Here is a 20,184-nt window from a genome sequence, read left to right on the forward strand (position 1 = left end):
CCACCAATCAGGCCTTTATGGTAGATTGGCCAGACTGAAGCCACTCCTCATTAAAGGGCACATGACAACCCGCTTGGAGTTTGCCAAACAGCACCGAAAGACTCAGACCATGAGAAACAAGATTCTCTGGTCTGATGAAACCGATATTGAACTCTTTCTCCGAGTGTCACGTCTGGAGGAAACCAGGGACCTGGCCAATACCATCCCCATTTTTCAGCGGCAGGGACTGGGAGACTAGTCAGGATTGAGGGAAAGATGAACAGAGTAACGTACAGAGAGATCCTTGAATGAAAACCTGCTCCAGAGAACTCAGGACCTCAGACTGGGGCGAAGGTTCACCTTCCAACAGGACCACGACCCTAAGCACACAGCCAAGACAATGCAGGAGTGGCTCCGGGACAAGTTTGAGTTTGAGTCCGGACTTGACCCCGATCAAACATCTCTGGAGAGACCTGAAAATAGCTGTGCAGCAACACTCCCCATCCAACTTGACAGAGCTTGAGAGGATCTGCAGAGAGGAATGGGAGAAACTCCCCAAATACAGGTGTGCCAAGCTTGTAGCGTCATACCCAAGAAGACTTGAGGCTGTAATCGCTGCCAAAGGTGATTCAACAAAGTACTGATTAAAGGGTCTGAATACGTAAATGTAATATTTCTGTTTTTATTTTTAACAACTTATCAAAAAAATTCAAAACAGTTTTTGTTTTGTCATTGTGAAGTATGTTATGTAGATTTTGAGGGGGGGGGGTGGGGGGGGGGTGATTGAATAATTTTTAGAATAAGGCTGTAACCTTAAAACAAATAGTGGAAAGCCATGGGATCTGAATACTTTCTGAAAGCTGAAGTAATTTAGTGTCGATATTTCTGGTCACTGTTTTGACAAGATGACATCATACGCTGGATTGTCCTAAACAAAATGACTCGTTTGTGAAATAAAGTTTGCGCGGACCATACATCTGAATGCACTCATGATTCCATTCTATGCGCACCAAAACTACACTGAACACAAAATATAAACTCAACATGTGAAGTGTTGGTCCCATGTTTCATGAAATAAAAAAAAATACCCCAAAAATGTTTCATATGCAGAAAAAGCTTATTTCTCTCAATTTGTGCACAATGTTGTTTACATCCCTGTTAGTGACCATTTCTCCTTTGCCAGGAGGATCCATCCACCTGACAGGTGTGGCATATCAAGAAGCTGATTAAACAGCATGATCATTACACAGGTGCACCTTGTGCTGTCGACAAAAGGCCACTCTAAAATGTGCAGTTTTGTCGCACAACACAATGCCACAGATGTCTCAAGTTGAGGGAGCATCCAATTGGCATGCTGACTGCAGGAATGTCCACCAGAGCTGTTGCCAGAGACTTTAATGTTAATTTCTCTACCATAAGCCGCCTCCAATGTTGTTTAAGAGAATTTGGCAGTACGTCCAACCGGCCTCACAACCTCAGACCACGTGTAACCACGCCAGCCCAGGATCTCCACATCTGGCTTCTTCACCTGAAGGATTGTCTGAGACCAGGCACCCGGACAGCTGATGAAACTGAGGAGTATTTCTGTCTGTAATAAAGCCCTTTCTGATTGGCTGGCTTGGCTCCTCAGTGGGTGGGCATGTGCCCTCCCATGGCTACGCCCCTGCCCAGTCATGTGGAATCCATAGATTAGGGTTGAATTAATTTATTTTAATTGACTGATTGCCTTATAAGAACTAACTCAGTAAAATAATTGAAAATGTTCCATGTTAGGTTTATATTTTTTAGAATGTTTAGTACAATCATAATGTACAATCATAAAACATGTCTTGACCAATCATACCTTAAACATGTGATCATGTCTTAACCAATCATACAGTAACATATCTTAAACATGTGATCATGTCTTAACCCATCATACAGTAACATATCTTAAACATGTGATCATGTCTTAACCCATCATACAGTAACATATCTTAAACATGTCATTTTACGAGCTCACGTGAGTTGTTGAAACACTGAGATTAAGCCTAGCCTAAAAAGCATGATCAATTGAGAATTTCCATTTTATTATAGGACTAAGCTTAACCAGTGTCCCGGGAAACCAGCCCTTAAAGTCTGTCCCATTGCGTGGAAAAGAAGTAAAAAAATATATTTTGACAGGCAGTCCCATGGAGACCAATGTCTCTTTGACAAGGGAGCGCTGTATACACATCATTTACAAAATACAATTTAATACAAATATACCAAAATGACACATTCCAGAAAAACAATCACATGAATCATCTTTAACATATTCAACAGGGCTTTGATTAGATCCTTTAGTTTGACTGTCTTTAAAAAACATTTTTTGCTGGTTGCTGTCTTAGCGACTGTCCTGCTTCTGCGACTGTCCCACCCAACCTGGTCTCAGAGCATTTCGTATTATCTTGTATTTAAATCCGAGATGCTCCATTTAGTATGATATGTTACGTTTCGTATGGTATGTATTAATTTGTGGATGTCCATTATCCTTTTTTATGATATGTTACGAATCTGCAAAAAAAAAAATGACAATATGTTACAAATTTGCGAAACGTATGATGTGTTAGGTTAGATTACTCGTTGGTTATTACTGCATTGTCGGAACTAGAAGCACAAGCATTTCGATACACTCGCACTAACATCTGCTAACCATGTGTATGTGGCAAATAGAATTTCATTTGAATTCCAATTTGTGGCTAATTGGAATAGCTAGGTGGCTAACACTAACGTTAGTTAGGCTAAGGGTTAAGGTTAGGGTTAAGTTTAGGAGTTAGATTAAAGGGTTAAGGAATGGTTTGTGGTAGGGTTATCTAAAAGGGTTCATGTTTAGCTAAAAGGTTTTTTATTTTTTTATTGTTTTATTTCACCTTTATTTAACCAGGTAGGCAAGTTGAGAACAAGTTCTCATTTACAACTGCGACCTGGCCAAGATAAAGCAAAGCAGTTCGACACATACAACGACACAGAGTTACACATGGAGTAAAACAAACATACAGTCAATAATACAGTATAAACAAGTCTATATACGATGTGAGCAAATTAGGTGAGATAAGGGAGGTAAAGGCAAAAAAAAGTCCATGGTGGCAAAGTAAATACAATATAGCAAGTAAAACACTGGAATGGTAGATTTGCAATGGAAGAATGTGCAAAGTAGAAATAAAAATAATGGGGTGCAAAGGAGCAAAATAAATAAAATAAATACAGTAGGGAAAGAGGTAGTTGTTTGGGCTAAATTATAGGTGGGCTATGTACAGGTGCAGTAATCTGTGAGCTGCTCTGACAGTTGGTGCTTAAAGCTAGTGAGGGAGATAAGTGTTTCCAGTTTCAGAGATTTTTTGTAGTTCGTTCCAGTCATTGGCAGCAGAGAACTGGAAGGAGAGGCGGCCAAAGAAATAATTGGTTTTGGGGGTGACCAGAGAGATATATCTGCTGGAGCGCGTGCTACAGGTGGGTGATGCTATGGTGACTAGCGAGCTGAGATAAGGGGGGACTTTACCTAGCAGGGTCTTGTAGATGACATGGAGCCAGTGGGTTTGGCGACGAGTATGAAGCGAGGGCCAGCCAACGAGAGCGTACAGGTCGCAATGGTGGGTAGTATATGGGGCTTTGGTGACAAAACGGATTGCACTGTGATAGACTGCATCCAATTTGTTGAGTAGGGTATTGGAGGCTTTTTTTAAATGACATCGCCAAAGTCGAGGATTGGTAGGATGGTCAGTTTTACAAGGGTATGTTTGGCAGCATGAGTGAAGGATGCTTTGTTGCGAAATAGGAAGCAAATTCTAGATTTAACTTTGGATTGGAGATGTTTGATGTGGGTCTGGAAGGAGAGTTTACAGTCTAACCAGACACCTAGGTATTTGTAATTGTCCACGTATTCTAAGTCAGAACCGTCCAGAGTAGTGATGTTGGACAGGCGGGTAGGTGCAGGCAGCGATCGGTTGAAGAGTATGCATTTAGTTTTACTTGTATTTAAGAGCAATTGGAGGCCACGGAAGGAGAGTTGTATGGCATTGAAGCTTGCCTGGAGGGTTGTTAACACAGTGTCCAAAGAAGGGCCAAAAGTATGCAGAATGGTGTCGTCTGCGTAGAGGTGGATCAGAGACTCACCAGCGGCAAGACCGACATCATTGATGTATACAGAGAAGAGAGTCGGTCCAAGAATTGAACCCTGTGGCACCCCCATAGAGACTGCCAGAGGTCCGGACAGCAGACCCTCCGATTTGACACACTGAACTCTATCAGAGAAGTAGTTGGTGAACCAGGCGAGACAATCATTTGAGAAACCAAGGCTGTCGAGTCTGCCGATGAGGATGTGGTGATTGACAGAGTCGAAAGCCTTGGCCAGATCAATGAATACGGCTGCACAGTAATGGGTCTTATCGATGGCGGTTAAGATATCGTTTAGGACCTTGAGCGTGGCTGAGGTGCACCCATGACCAGCTCTGAAACCAGATTGCATAGCAGAGAAGGTATGGTGAGATTCGAAATGGTCGGTAATCTGCTTGTTGACTTGGCTTTCGAAGACCTTAGAAAGGCAGGGTAGGATAGATATAGGTCTGTAGCAGTTTGGGTCAAGAGTGTCCCCCCCTTTGAAGAGGGGGATGACCGCAGCTCTTTCAGAACTGAGCTGACTGGATTTGGGAGAAGGAGAAATGGGGAAGGCTTGGGTGAGTTGCTGTGGGGGGTGCAGTGCTGTTGACCGGGGTAGGAGTACCCAGGTGGAAAGCATGGCCAGCCGTAGAGAAATGCTTATTGAAATTCTCAATTATGGTGGATTTATCAGTGGTGACAGTGTTTTCCTCTTTTCAGTGCAATGGGCAGCTGGGAGGAGGTGTGAGGGTTAATGTTAGGGTTAGCTGAAAGGATTAAGGGAACGGTTAGCTAACATGCTAAGTAGTTGCAAACTAGATAGAAAGTAGTAAGAGGTTGAAAAGATGCTAATTAGGTAAAATGCTAACGTTGTCCGTGATGAGATTCGAACCTTTCAGTCATTAGCCATCCTCCTTTTTGTTTTTTAACCTTCTGTCTTATTAAGTAAACCAAACGTAATGTATCCTACACATTTTAGTGTGACCATGTATTAAATTGTATTTTGTAAATGATGTGTATACAGCGCTCCCTTGTCAAAGAGACATCGGTCTCAATGGGACTGCCTGTCAAAATATATTTTTTTACTTCTTTTCCACGCAATGGGACAGACTTTAAGGGCTGGTTTCCCGGGACACTGATTAGGCTAAGGGTTAAGGTTAGGGTTAAGTTTAGGAGTTAGATTTAAGGGTGAAAGTTAGGAATAGGGTTAGTGGTAGGGTTATCCAAAAGGTTTAATGTTAAGCTGAAAGGATTAAGGGAACGGTTAGCTAACATGCTAAGTAGTTGCAAACTAGCTAGAAAGTAGTAAGAGGTTGAAAAGTTGCTAATTAGGTAAAATGCTAACGTTGTCCGTGATGAGATTCGAACACGCAACCTTTCAGTCATAAGTCTACCCATCCGCCCAGACCAACCATCCTCCTTTAGTTTTTTAATTAACTAAGCTTCTGTCTTATGTAACCATACCAAACATAACGTATCATACACATTTTAGTGTCTCGGATTTCATTTTAATATGTTATGTCCACTGTATGAGACCAGGCTGCCCCATTACTCTGTGGTCCTCCTCTCTATCCCAGAGACATCATGATGATATCCAGCTCTCGCTCTCCTCCTTCTCCCGAACACTCTTCCACAATGCTTTCCTCCCCCTCGTCTTCCTCCTCCTCGTCTTCCTCCTCCTCATCCTACTCTTCCTACCAAACACTCTCCCTCCTGCCTCCTTCGGTCCCACAGAACAACTTGCTTCAACTCGTGGCTACAGATTGTGTTGAGGGGTTGATGTGCGGAGGCACCGTGATTAACACCAGAAGGGTCTCATGCTGGATACTCCCTTGCTGAGACTGGTGAAGGGAAATAGTTCACTTTTATTTTATTTTATTTTATTATTGAGACATTAGACATCAACCCAAATCAAACCAAGGTAGAAGGCTACGGTTGTTCAGTTGTTCAGGCCACCTGAATGTCTTTATTAAATGTTTTTAGGCTCAAATAATCAGTCCTTGAAATTTTTTTTGAAACACACTTTGTGGTCTCCGTGCGTTCCGCGCCTATACCGTGAGTCTCCCATCCTCCTAAATTGTTTCAAGTCACCAGCCTCCACTGCTCCACACATTCAAAACATGATGACGACTACTGGATCGTGGAGTAGCAACTCCTGTTCAGGAGGAAAAACTCCCAGGTCCTCTCACAACCCTGGGCTCACAGAACCTCCCTGCAGCGGGATTCTCTGTTATGGCTGAGCTCACAGAACCTCCCTGCAGCGGGATTCTCTGTTATGGCTGAGCTCACAGAACCTCCCTGCAGCGGGATTCTCTGTTATGGCTGAGCTCACAGAACCTCCCTGCAGCGGGATTCTCTGTTATGGCTGAGCGGTTAGTACCGGTACCAACAGTCACACTCAGGTCTCAGATGACCCCCAGGGGCTGGGAGTCACGATGCTCAGGTAGTGGATGCGTACTGTTCCGTAGCCATAAGTGCCAGAGTCATCTCAGTATTTACGAAGACAACTGTCATACTACAACATTTTGCCATGGACCAAGCCTCGAATGCCACGGTGCGTCTGAGCGGAAGAGAATAGAAATGAATGGTAAATAATGTATTGTGACATATTGTATTCAATTGTGACATATTTTATTCAATTGTGACATATTGTATTCAACTGGTAAACTGGTAAACACCCTGAAATATCCCTGCACAGTCGTCTATTTGAGCCAATGGCTGCGCTCAATGCAATGGCACTTACAAATGTAGATCCTTCAACCACACCCAAACAGGGAAACAGATCCCAATCAAAGGTGTTATCACGTCCTCCACTAAGGCAGCTATTTAACCCCCCCCCCCTCCCCTCCCTTCCCTCCCCTCTTGTACACTGCTGCTACCAGCTGTTTGTTTGTTACCTAGGCATAGTCACTTCACCCCCACCTACATGTACAGATTACCTCAACTAGCCTGTACCCCTGCACACTGACTCGGTACCCCCTGTATATTGCCTCATTATTGTTATTCTCATTGTGTTACTTTTTATTATAATTTTTTATTTTAGTCTACTTGGTAAATAGTTTATTCTTCTTGAACTGCACTGTTGGTTCAGGACTTGTAAAGTAAAGCATTTCACTGTGAGGTCTACACTGTTGGTTAAGGACTTGTAAAGTAAAGCATTTCACTGTGAGGTCTACACTGTTGGTTAAGGACTTGTAAAGTAAAGCATTTCACTGTGAGGTCTACACTGTTGGTTAAGGACTTGTAAAGTAAAGCATTTTACAGTGTCACGGTCGTCGTATGAAGTGGACCAAGGCGCAGCGCGGTAAGCGTACATTCTTATTTATTAAAGAACTGAGCAAACCGATACGTGACGCTAATATGGCTAGTGCAGACAGGCAACTAAACGTAGAACAAGAACCCACAAAACCAAAAGGGAAAAAAAAAATGGCTACCTAAATATAATCCCCAATCAGAGACAATGATAAACAGCTGCCTCTGATTGGGAACCAATTCAGGCCACCATAGACTTACCTAGACCTACCAAAACCTGTAGACAATACAAAACCCCCTAGACAATACAAAAAACAAGCATACCCACCCTCGTCACACCCTGACCGAACCAAAAATGATAAAGAAAACAGAGATAACTAAGGTCAGGGCGTGACACACGGTAAAGTCTACACTTGTTGTATTCGGCGCATGTGGCAAATAAAGTTGGATTTGATTTTGATGTATCTTATTGTCCTTTGGGTCAAAATTATGTGTAATGTAAAAGCACAAATTAAAAGTATGAATCTCGGAGCATCGTAGCACCATTAGATGCAAAAACTCGACTTACCCAGTTGCGGCCCAGTTTTTTGGAAGCAAACCACTCGATTTCGTCCCTACGCTATTTGGATCAACAACATTGTAGCTACTCCACAATACTAACCTAATTGACAGTGTGAAAAATTGGCAGCCTTTACAGAATACAAATTTTCCAAAACATGCATCCTGTATACGACAAGGCACTAAAGTAAATCTGAAAAAAAAAAATGGCAAAGCAATTCACATTTAGTGTAGAATACAAAGTGTTATGTTTGGGGAAAGTCCAATACAACACATTACTGAGTACCACTCTTCATATTTTCAAGCATAGTGCTGGCTGCATCATGTTATGGGTATGCTTGTAATCGTTAAGGACTTGGGAGTTTTTTCAGGTTAAAAATGAAAAATAATGGAGATCAGCACAAAATCCTAGAGGAAAACCTGGTTCAGTCTGCTTTCCACCAGACGAATGGGAGACGAATTCACCTTTCAGCAGAACAATAACCTAAAACACAAGGCCAAATCTACACTGGAGTTGCATACCAAGAAGACTGTGAATGTCCCTGAGTTTTGAGTTTGACAAACTTTGAAAATTTGCACAATCCAGGTGTAGAAAAGCTCTTAGAGACTCAGCCAGAAAGACTCAACAGAAGTAATCGCTGCAAAAGGTGCTTCTACAAAGTATTGCCTCAGGGGGTGTGAATACTTACGTAAATGAGATATTTATAATTTACATTTTCAATACATTTGCAAAAAATGGCAAAAAAAAACATGTTTTCATTGAAGTGTTGTAGATGGGTGAGATTCTTTAAATATTTTTTAATCCATTTTGATTTTAGGCTGTAACACAACGAAATGTCGCATAAATCTGTCCACAAGAGATTACAACCTTGTGATAGTTATTACTAAATTGGATGCAGCTGAGAAGAAAGGAAGCACTAAATCGGTGAATTTTGTGGAAACTTGCCCATTTGGAACAAACGTGGTAACAAACATTCGTTGTTGCACCTCTGTAATTACAGACTGCAATTATCACCAGTTACATGTTGTTATTACACTTGTAACTGAGTTATTACAATGAACTACAACACTCGTAACAGTGTCATTACTCTTGTAATTACACTGCAATAAGGACCCCTTACAGAAATATCTTCAAAATTTAAAGGCAGCCGGCAGGAGTCAAGATCAGGTTGGACCATTCTGTCTGAGATCAATGTGGAGTCGCATAGCAAAGGATCTTTATGTAATTTCATCCATTTTAGAACAAGGCTGTAACGTAACAAAATGTGGAAAAAGTCAAGGGGTCTGAATACTTTCCGAATGCCACTGTATCCAACAACATGTCTAGGACTATACATTCTTTAAGCAGTGTTCATACAGACATTGGCAAGACAAATTATTTTTCAAGCTCTAAAATTGTGATTTTTAAGGACCTCAATATTATATAATTGTACATATTGGGCCTAAAATAGCCCCCCCAAAGCATGCAAAGAGCGTAAAGAAATAAATTAGATGCAGGCCATTAGCTCTGCTGTCTTAGTTTCAGGGGGAAGCTGGTTTCTCCATGAACTGTTGTTGTTCAACACTTGACTGTCATTCAGAAAACTCCTTCCTGGATCTGATGATAATGTTTGAAAACCACTAATCAGCTGAATACTAAATGAATATGCAACTAGTCCAACATCCAATACATCATTATTGAAGAACCACTTATAACACGTTATTAATAACAGTATCAATTTAGGTTTTGTAAGTATCAAGGTAAGGTGACTTTTTTTTTGTGTGTTGGTTTTAGAAGCATTCGATTTTTGCCATCGCATTTATTATTTGGGATTTGTGTGCCCATGAAAACGGTTTTCACCCTGTAATATAAGGAGACAATAAATACTACAGAAGTTACACTGCGTTTCTGAGATCTCTGTACAACAACAACAAAAAACGGTCAGATTTTTACAAGGTTCAAGTCCAATATCTAATTTAACTGACTAATGCTTAATATAACAACAACTTACACTGCCATAAACGCAAGGACAGAAAGGTAGTGTTTTATGGCACACGATTTTGGACAAATCAATCAAGACACCAACCATGATAAAGAGTTAAACATTAATTTTTATTGCAAATAGCTATGACCACACGTATATATATACTTATATATATATTAATGTTATGACATGAAAACAATTGTCATATTATTATCAATGACATTTCGCCGTTGCACTCCTTGTAAACAACAAACATGTTGTTATAGGGTCACGTCTACAAAACTCAGTGTATTCTGTTCTTAACAGATTATTGCTTTGGGAACAGAAAACTTTATTGAGATCGTCCTTTTCCACGATCAGCAGAAAGTAGGTCCAGTTCCATCTCGCTCCACTTGTTGGCCACTGGGTTTTCTCTCTTCATATTTCCATTCTTCAGATTTATACATCCGGTGAAACATATGTTTTGGTTTTTATGTGGTCTACTAGTATTCAGGAGTATTTTTTGCACATCCGGTGAAACATCTTGCTCCTTGTTCTAGCTGCGCTATGATGACGTGTTTCCGGTATTTTTTTTACGGTTTTTCCGGGTAACTGTAGTGACGTGTTTTCCATTTTCAAACCCCATGCTTTTTTTTTTGTGGCTTTGGCTCGTTATCTAATGTTTGAAAGTTAACTTAATCTGTAAAAAAAATAAATATATAAAATGGGAGGAAAGAATAAACAGCGAACGAAAGGAAACGTCCGGGTAAGTTACCTCGCCTCTGCTATCGATTGAGCCAGATATACATTCTCTCGCTATTCTAACGTTAGTCACGATATCTGTGTGGTTAGCTTAGCTAGCTACAAAACATTAGACAAGCTGGGTGATATCCGGGATCATTGGGACTTCCCTACCCTAAATCATAACCTCTTACCCATACCGTTTTAAATGTCAACTTCAATGGTGTGTTGATCAGAGTTGGGATGTCCTATTCCCAAGGATCCCGGTTGGCACCGACCCATTAGGTAACGTTAACTTGCCAATTCAAAGTTCACGCCAGCATAACTTTCCAGAATGTCATGTTTGACACAATCAAACTTAGAAATCAATTGACTAGTTTGTCAGTGAGCTACCCGGTGTTACTTATGGTAATGTTATGGTCAATGTGCTAAATAACTACCTAACAACTCCAGTTGTGAATCTGACATTTCGTTCAATTTTCCACCACCAGCCGTCCAGCAGCGGGCGGGCTGCCGAGTTGCTGGCCCGGGAGAGTGGTGTCGTTCCCGGGTTCGTGGGGTTCGGCACCACAACGACCACAGAGCCGGGCTATGTGCCTGCTGTCCATGGGGCAGAGGAGATTGACAACCTGGTTGATGCTGACTTCCGCCTGGTGTTGAGGAAACTATCTAAGAGAGACACAGTCACCAAACTGAAGGTAAGATCTTAGAGAAATAGAAGGAAAGAGATATACACTTTTACAGAGGCCAAATCAACCTTTGTACTGCATCGCGCCTCCCACATTTTGTAACGATGTGGAGGGCTCCACATTGGCATGATTGGTTGATGGTAGGTACATCCTGTAAATTCACAAACTCGCTTCCTTGACAGCTTCCTACACAACAGCTCTGTTCTGTTCCGCGAAGTTCAAGAAGTATTAATGCCCTGACTTCTACAGAGGCTGCATCGCAGTAAATGCTTTACGGCCAATGCAGATGCTGGAATGACCATAACGCGTCATCTAGTAGCTCGTAATGCTGAGGCAGCATTGGTACGCACTATATAAGCTTTTGATGGTTGCTAGGCAGCGGCCGTTACTACTCATCCTGGTAAAACGTTGTGAGGCGTGTCACTTCACCCGTCTCTTCACATAACGCACCACATGCACCTGTACATAGCCCATCTATAATTTATCCCAAACAGCTACCTCTTCCCCTACTGTATTTATTTATTTTGCTCCTTTGCACCCCATTATTTCTATCTCTACTTTGCACATTCTTCCACTGCAAATCTACCATTCCAGTGTTTTACTTGCTATATTGTATTTACTTTGCCACCATGGCTTTTTTTTGCCTTTACCTCCCTTATCTCAGCTCATTTGCTCACATTGTATATAGACTTATTTTTCTACTGTATTATTGAGTGTATGTTTGTTTTACTCCATGTGTAACTCTGTGTTGTTGTTTGTGTCGAACTGCTTTGCTTTATCTTGGCCAGAGGTCGCAATTGTAAATGAGAACTTGTTCTCAACTTGCCTACCTGGTTAAATAAAGGTGTTCTCAACTGGCCTACCTGGTTACATAAAGGTTGAAATAAAATAAAATAAAAAATAAAAATTCTCTGTTTTCTAAACCACAACTAGATGTATCCAGAACGAATTACTGTGGGAATAAATATCACTGAATTACAAAAAATATTGTAATAACGTAGGCTAGTACAGTTGAATTGTTGACTCCCAAAGTAATCCAATCCTTATAATAGGATTTGAATCAATAGCCTACCAACGTGTGGTCAACTATTTCAGCATCGTTTCGCGCTGCTTTGAAGTCGTGTCTACACTTAACACTTACATGCGACTTTTGCTATCAGAATACGAAGATCACATTTGAAAAGACGGGTGTAGACGCACCCAAAAGTCGTTTTGTGGTCTGGTTTTGTGTTCAGATCTGTCTGACCTCTTCAGGGGGGGGGAGTGGTCAGGGATGCATCGTATGCAGATTTCTCCTCAGTCTAGACCAATCAGACTACCGAAAGAACATACAGTGTGGGTGACGTCATCAGCAGTCCTCCCACAAGTCTCCATAAATCTTGTGTTTTGGCGCCGAAATAGACCTCTTCATTATAACATTGGAGGAAATATGTTCCTAGCGTGTGAGGAAACGTGTTTGCTGGACTCATAAATGCAAGCCAGCTAGCTAATATTTAGAAAAATATGTTTTTGTTTGTGTAGAGTTAAATAAATAAATATTTTATCGGTCTATAATGTTTCTTAGGACCTGCCTAAAACTATTTAATAATGGGTTTCTTTGTGATGGTGTATATTCAATGGATTTATTAAAATAGACCCACATCGGTCCATGTCTACCTCCACTCCTACACTAGCCAGCACATCGGTCCATGTCTACCACCACTCCTACACTAGCCAGCACATCGGTCCATGTCTACCACCACTCCTACACTAGCCAGCACATCGGTCCATGTCTACCTCCACTCCTACACTAGCCAGCACATCGGTCCATGTCTACCTCCACTCCTACACTAGCCAGCACATCGGTCCACGTCTACCTCCACTCCTACACTAGCCAGCACATCGGTCCACGTCTACCTCCACTCCTACACTAGCCAGCACATCGGTCCACGTCTACCTCCACTCCTACACTAGCCAGCACATCGGTTCATGTTTACCTCCACTCCTACACTAGCCAGCACATCGGTCAATGTCTACCTCCACTCCTACTCTAGCCAGCACATCGGTCCACGTCTACCTCCGCTCCTAAACGTCTCTCTCCTCTCATAAATGTCTCCCTCTGCTCCTAAACTGTTCATGTGCGCAGGAGATATAGAAAGCTTATCTGAGCTAGAATGCGGTAAAAAATGGGACTGTTTGAATTTGGCTCTAAAAAAAAACATGGGCAGATTAAAATAAAATACAGGCAGCATACCATGAAGACTGATAGAGGACCAACACACCATGAAGACTGATAGAGGACCAACACACCATGAAGACTGATAGAGTACCAACACACCATGAAGACTGATAGAGTACCAACACACCATAAAGACTGATAGAGTACCAACATACCATGAAGACTGATAGAGTACCAACATACCATAAAGACTGATAGAGTACCAACACACCATGAAGACTGATAGAGTACCAACACACCATAAAGACTGATAGAGTACCAACACACCATGAAGACTGATAGAGTACCAACACACCATGAAGACTGATAGAGTACCAACACACCATGAAGACTGATAGAGTACCAACACACCATGAAGACTGATAGAGGACCAACACACCATAAAGACTGATAGAGTACCAACACACCATGAAGACTGATAGTACCAACACACCATGAAGACTGATAGAGTACCAACACACCATGAAGACTGATAGAGGACCAACACACCATAAAGACTGATAGAGGACCAACACACCATAAAGACTGATAGAGTACCAACACACCATGAAGACTGATAGAGTACCAACACACCATGAAGACTGATAGAGTACCAACACACCATGAAGACTGATAGAGTACCAACACACCATGAAGACTGATAGAGTACCAACACACCATGAAGACTGATAGAGTACCAACACACCATAAAGACTGATAGAGGACCAACACACCATAAAGACTGATAGAGGACCAACACACCATGAAGACTGATAGAGGACCAACACACCATGAAGACTGATAGAGGACCAACACACCATGAAGACTGATAGAGTACCAACACACCATGAAGACTGATAGAGTACCAACACACCATGAAGACTGATAGAGTACCAACACACCATAAAGACTGATAGAGTACCAACATACCATAAAGACTGATAGAGTACCAGTCGCTTCAGTTCCCTTGGGAGAAGAATGTTCTAGACTTGTGTGCACACACACACCAGCCCTGTCCTGGAGGCTCTGACATCTTGCTCTCTGTTTCTCCCCTACAGGCAGTGCAGGAGTTTGGGGCTATGTGTCAGGAGCGGGACTCAGAGGTCGTTAAAGGAGTTCTGCCTTACTGGCCCAGGATCTACTGCAAGATTTCAATGGTGAGTCTTAGTGAGATGTTAGGGCGGGTCTTAAGTGTTTGCATATTGTATGTGATCCTTGTGGGACTTGAACTCTGATGTTGTTGATTTCAGGACCACGACCGACGTGTGAGAGAGGCCACCCAGCAGGCGTTTTTACAGCTGGTCCTGAAGGTGGGAGACGGAATAACCCATTGATCTCTCTATAACCCATTGATCTCTCTATAACCCATTGATCTCTCTATAACCCATTGATCTCTCTATAACCCATTGATCTCTCTATAAGCCATTGATCTCTGAATAACCCATTGATCTCTGAATAACCCATTGATCTCTCTATAACCCATTGATCTCTCTATAACCCATTGATCTCTGTATAACCCATTGATCTCTGAATAACCCATTGATCTCTGTATAACCCATTGATCTCTGAATAACCCATTGATCTCTGAATAACCCATTGATCTCTGAATAACCCATTGATCTCTCTATAACCCATTGATCTCTCTATAACCCATTGATCTCTGAATAACCCATTGATCTCTCTATAACCCATTGATCTCTCTATAACCCATTGATCTCTGAATAACCCATTGATCTCTCTATAACCCATTGATCTCTCTATAACCCATTGATCTCTCTATAACCCATTGATCTCTGAATAACCCATTGATCTCTGAATAACCCATTGATCTCTGTATAACCCATTGATCTCTCTATAACCCATTGATCTCTCTATAACCCATTGATCTCTGTATAACCCATTGATCTCTCTATAACCCATTGATCTCTGAATAACCCATTGATCTCTGAATAACCCATTGATCTCTGAATAACCCATTGATCTCTCTATAACCCATTGATCTCTGAATAACCCATTGATCTCTCTATAACCCATTGATCTCTGAATAACCCATTGATCTCTCTATAACCCATTGATCTCTGAATAACCCATTGATCTCTGAATAACCCATTGATCTCTCTATAACCCATTGATCTCTCTATAACCCATTGATCTCTCTATAACCCATTGATCTCTCTATAACCCATTGATCTCTGAATAACCCATTGATCTCTGAATAACCCATTGATCTCTCTATAACCCATTGATCTCTCTATAACCCATTGATCTCTCTATAACCCATTGATCTCTGAATAACCCATTGATCTCTCTATAACCCATTGATCTCTCTATAACCCATTGATCTCTCTATAACCCATTGATCTCTGAATAACCCATTGATCTCTGAATAACCCATTGATCTCTCTATAACCCATTGATCTCTCTATAACCCATTGATCTCTCTATAACCCATTGATCTCTGAATAACCCATTGATCTCTCTATAACCCATTGATCTCTGAATAACCCATTGATCTCTGAATAACCCATTGATCTCTGAATAACCCATTGATCTCTCTATAACCCATTGATCTCTGAATAACCCATTGATCTCTCTATAACCCATTGATCTCTGAATAACCCATTGATCTCTGAATAACCCATTGATCTCTGAATAACCCATTGATCTCTCTATAACCCATTGATCTCTGAATAACCCATTGATCTCTGAATAACCCATTGATCTCTCTATAACCCATTGATCTCTCTATAACCCATTGATCTCTGAATAACCCATTGATCTCTGAATAACCCATTGATCTCTGAATAACCCATTGATCTCTGAATAACCCATTGATCTCTGAATAACCCATTGATATCTCTATAACCCATCGATCTCTCTATAACCCATTGATCTCTGTATAACCCATTGATCTCTCTATAACCCATTGATCTCTCTATAACCCATTGATCTCTGAATAACCCATTGATCTCTCTATAACCCATTGATCTCTGTATAACCCATTGATCTCTGAATAACCCATTGATCTCTGTATAACCCATTGATCTCTGAATAACCCATTGATCTCTGAATAACCCATTGATCTCTCTATAACCCATTGATCTCTCTATAACCCATTGATCTCTGAATAACCCATTGATCTCTGAATAACCCATTGATCTCTGAATAACCCATTGATCTCTCTATAACCCATTGATCTCTCTATAACCCATTGATCTCTCTATAACCCATTGATCTCTGTATAACCCATTGATCTCTGAATAACCCATTGATCTCTCTATAACCCATTGATCTCTGAATAACCCATTGATCTCTCTATAACCCATTGATCTCTCTATAACCCATTGATCTCTCTATAACCCATTGATCTCTCTATAACCCATTGATCTCTCTATAACCCATTGATCTCTGTATAACCCATTGATCTCTGTATAACCCATTGATCTCTCTATAACCCATTGATCTCTCTATAACCCATTGATCTCTCTATAACCCATTGATCTCTGTATAACCCATTGATCTCTCTATAACCCATTGATCTCTCTATAACCCATTGATCTCTCTATAACCCATTGATCTCTCTATAACCCATTGATCTCTCTATAACCCATTGATCTCTGTATAACCCATTGATCTCTCTATAACCCATTGATCTCTCTATAACCCATTGATCTCTCTATAACCCATTGATCTCTGTATAACCCATTGATCTCTGTATAACCCTAGGTGCGGCGTAGTCTAGCTCCCTACCTGAAGAGTGTGATGGGCCACTGGCTGCTGTCTCAGTGTGACAGCTATCCTCCCGCTGCCTCTGCTGCCTGCCAGGCCTTCAGCGCAGCCTTCCCCCCCAGCAAACAGGCTGAGGCTCTTAGCTTCTGCAAGGACGAGGTTCTCACTGTGAGTAGTCTATATTATACTATAGAGAGAGGTCTTCACTGTCAGTAGTCTATACTATAGTATAGAGGTTCTCACTGTCAGTACTCTATATTATAGTATAGAGAGTGGTCTTCACTGTCAGTAGTCTATAGTATAGAGAGAGGTCTTCACTGTCAGTAGTCTATACTATAGTATAGAGGTTCTCACTGTCAGTAGTCTATACTATAATATAGAGAGAGGTCTTCACTGTCAGTAGTCTATACTATAGTATAGAGAGTGGTCTTCACTGTCAGTAGTCTATACTATAGTATAGAGAGTGGTTTTCACTGTCAGTAGTCTATACTATAGTAGAGAGAGAGGTCTAAACTGTCAGTAGTCTATACTATAGTATAGAGAGAGGTCTTCACTGTCAGTAGTCTATACTATAGTATAGAGAGAGGTCTTCACTGTCAGTAGTCTATACTATAGTACAGAGAGTGGTCTTCACTGTCAGTAGTCTATACTATAGTATAGTGGTCTTCACTGTCAGTGGTCTATACTATAGTACAGAGGTCTTCACTGTAATTAGTCTATATTATATTAAATTGAGGGGGTGTTGGGTTAGGTGGGATGGTGTTGAGGGAGATGATTATCAAAATGATGAAGAGGTCTTTAACCTGATAGTGATGATGATTGTGATAGTGATGATGATTGTGATAGTGATGATGATGGTGATAGAGACGATGATGATGGTGATAGAGACGATGATGATTGTGATAGAGAGGACGATGATTGTGATAGTGACGATGATTGTGATAGAGACGATGATTGTGATAGTGACGATGATTGTGATAGTGACGATGATTGTGATAGAGACGATGATTGTGATAGTGACGATGATTGTGATAGTGACGATGATGATTGTGATAGAGACGATGATGATTGTGATAGAGAGGACGATGATTGTGATAGTGACGATGATTGTGATAGTGACGATGATGATTGTGATAGTGACGATGATGATTGTGATAGAGACGATGATGATTGTGATAGAGAGGACGATGATTGTGATAGTGACGATGATTGTGATAGAGACGATGATGATTGTGATAGAGAGGACGATGATTGTGATAGAGATGACGATGATTGTGATAGTGACGATGATGATTGTGATAGAGACGATGATGATTGTGATAGAGAGGACGATGATTGTGATAGTGACGATGATTGTGATAGAGATGACGATGATTGTGATAGAGAGGACGATGATTGTGATAGAGATGACGATGATTGTGATAGAGACGATGATGATTGTGAAAGAGATGACGATGATTGTGATAGAGATGACGATGATTGTGATAGAGACGATGATGATTGTGATAGAGAGGATGATGATTGTGATAGAGACGATGATGATTGTGAAAGAGATGACGATGATTGTGATAGAGACGATGATGATTGTGATAGAGAGGATGATGATTGTGATAGAGACGATGATGATTGTGAAAGAGATGACGATGATTGTGATAGAGATGACGATGATTGTGATAGAGATGACGATGATTGTGATAGAGATGACGATGATTGTGATAGAGATGACGATGATTGTGATAGAGAGGATGATGATTGTGATAGAGACGATGATGATTGTGAAAGAGATGACGATGATTGTGATAGAGATGACGATGATTGTGATAGAGAGGATGATGATTGTGATAGAGATGACGATGATTGTGATAGAGAGGATGATGATTGTGATAGAGACGATGATTGTGATAGAGATGACGATGATTGTGATAGAGATGACGATGATTGTGATAGAGAGGATGATGATTGTGATAGAGACGATGATGATTGTGATAGAGATGACGATGATTGTGATAGAGATGACGATGATTGTGATAGAGATGACGATGATTGTGATAGAGAGGATGATGATTGTGATAGAGAGGATGATGATTGTGATAGAGACGATGATTGTGATAGAGATGACGATGATTGTGATAGAGATGACGATGATTGTGATAGAGATGACGATGATTGTGATAGAGACGACGATGATTGTGATAGAGATGACGATGATTGTGATAGAGACGATGATTGTGATAGAGACGATGATGATTGTGATAGAGAGGACGATGATTGTGATAGAGAGGATGATGATTGTGATAGAGACGATGATGATTGTGATAGAGATGACGATGATTGTGATAGAGATGACGATGATTGTGATAGAGAGGATGATGATTGTGATAGAGATGACGATGATTGTGATAGAGATGACGATGATTGTGATAGAGAGGATGATGATTGTGATAGAGACGATGATTGTGATAGAGATGACGATGATTGTGATAGAGATGACGATGATTGTGATAGAGAGGATGATGATTGTGATAGAGAGGACGATGATTGTGATAGAGAGGATGATGATTGTGATAGAGATGACGATGATTGTGATAGAGATGACGATGATTGTGATAGAGATGACGATGATTGTGATAGAGATGACGATGATTGTGATAGAGATGACGATGATTGTGATAGAGATGACGATGATTGTGATAGAGATGACGATGATTGTGATAGTGACGATGATTGTGATGTTGAACTTCAGGTACTTCAAGACAACTTGCTGAAGGAGACGGCAGACACCCTAAGTGACCCACAGTGAGTAGTTCATCTATTTTCATATAACATATGACTGCTGTTTAGCACCCACAGTAAGCAGGGTCCTTGACTATAAGGAAGAATGAAGTCATACTCATAATGCCAGAGAAGCTGTGATCTGTAGTGCTGGCTAAATAACCCTGGCTAGGGGCTGATAGGCCAGCAGCAGAGGTAGAGACTGATT

At 41.1% G+C, this 20,184-nt stretch overlaps 1 protein-coding gene across 2 annotated transcripts in view; it reads left to right on the forward strand.

The window, feature by feature from the left end:
• The first annotated feature begins 10,457 nt into the window (after positions 1-10,457).
• The window catches only part of ltn1 (listerin E3 ubiquitin protein ligase 1), a 72,831-nt gene continuing 63,104 nt past the window's right edge, over positions 10,458-20,184 (forward strand). For both annotated transcript variants that reach the window (XM_036968153.1, XM_036968154.1), the window contains exons 1-6: positions 10,458-10,614; positions 11,081-11,287; positions 14,534-14,632; positions 14,726-14,785; positions 17,202-17,372; positions 19,948-20,000. In XM_036968153.1, coding sequence (XP_036824048.1) covers positions 10,573-10,614; positions 11,081-11,287; positions 14,534-14,632; positions 14,726-14,785; positions 17,202-17,372; positions 19,948-20,000 — 632 coding nt within the window. In that variant the 5' untranslated portion in view covers positions 10,458-10,572. The remainder of the gene's footprint in view (positions 10,615-11,080; positions 11,288-14,533; positions 14,633-14,725; positions 14,786-17,201; positions 17,373-19,947; positions 20,001-20,184) is intronic.

This window comes from Oncorhynchus mykiss, chromosome Y (genome assembly GCF_013265735.2).
Source record: "Oncorhynchus mykiss isolate Arlee chromosome Y, USDA_OmykA_1.1, whole genome shotgun sequence".
NCBI classification, from domain to species: Eukaryota; Metazoa; Chordata; class Actinopteri; order Salmoniformes; family Salmonidae; genus Oncorhynchus; species Oncorhynchus mykiss.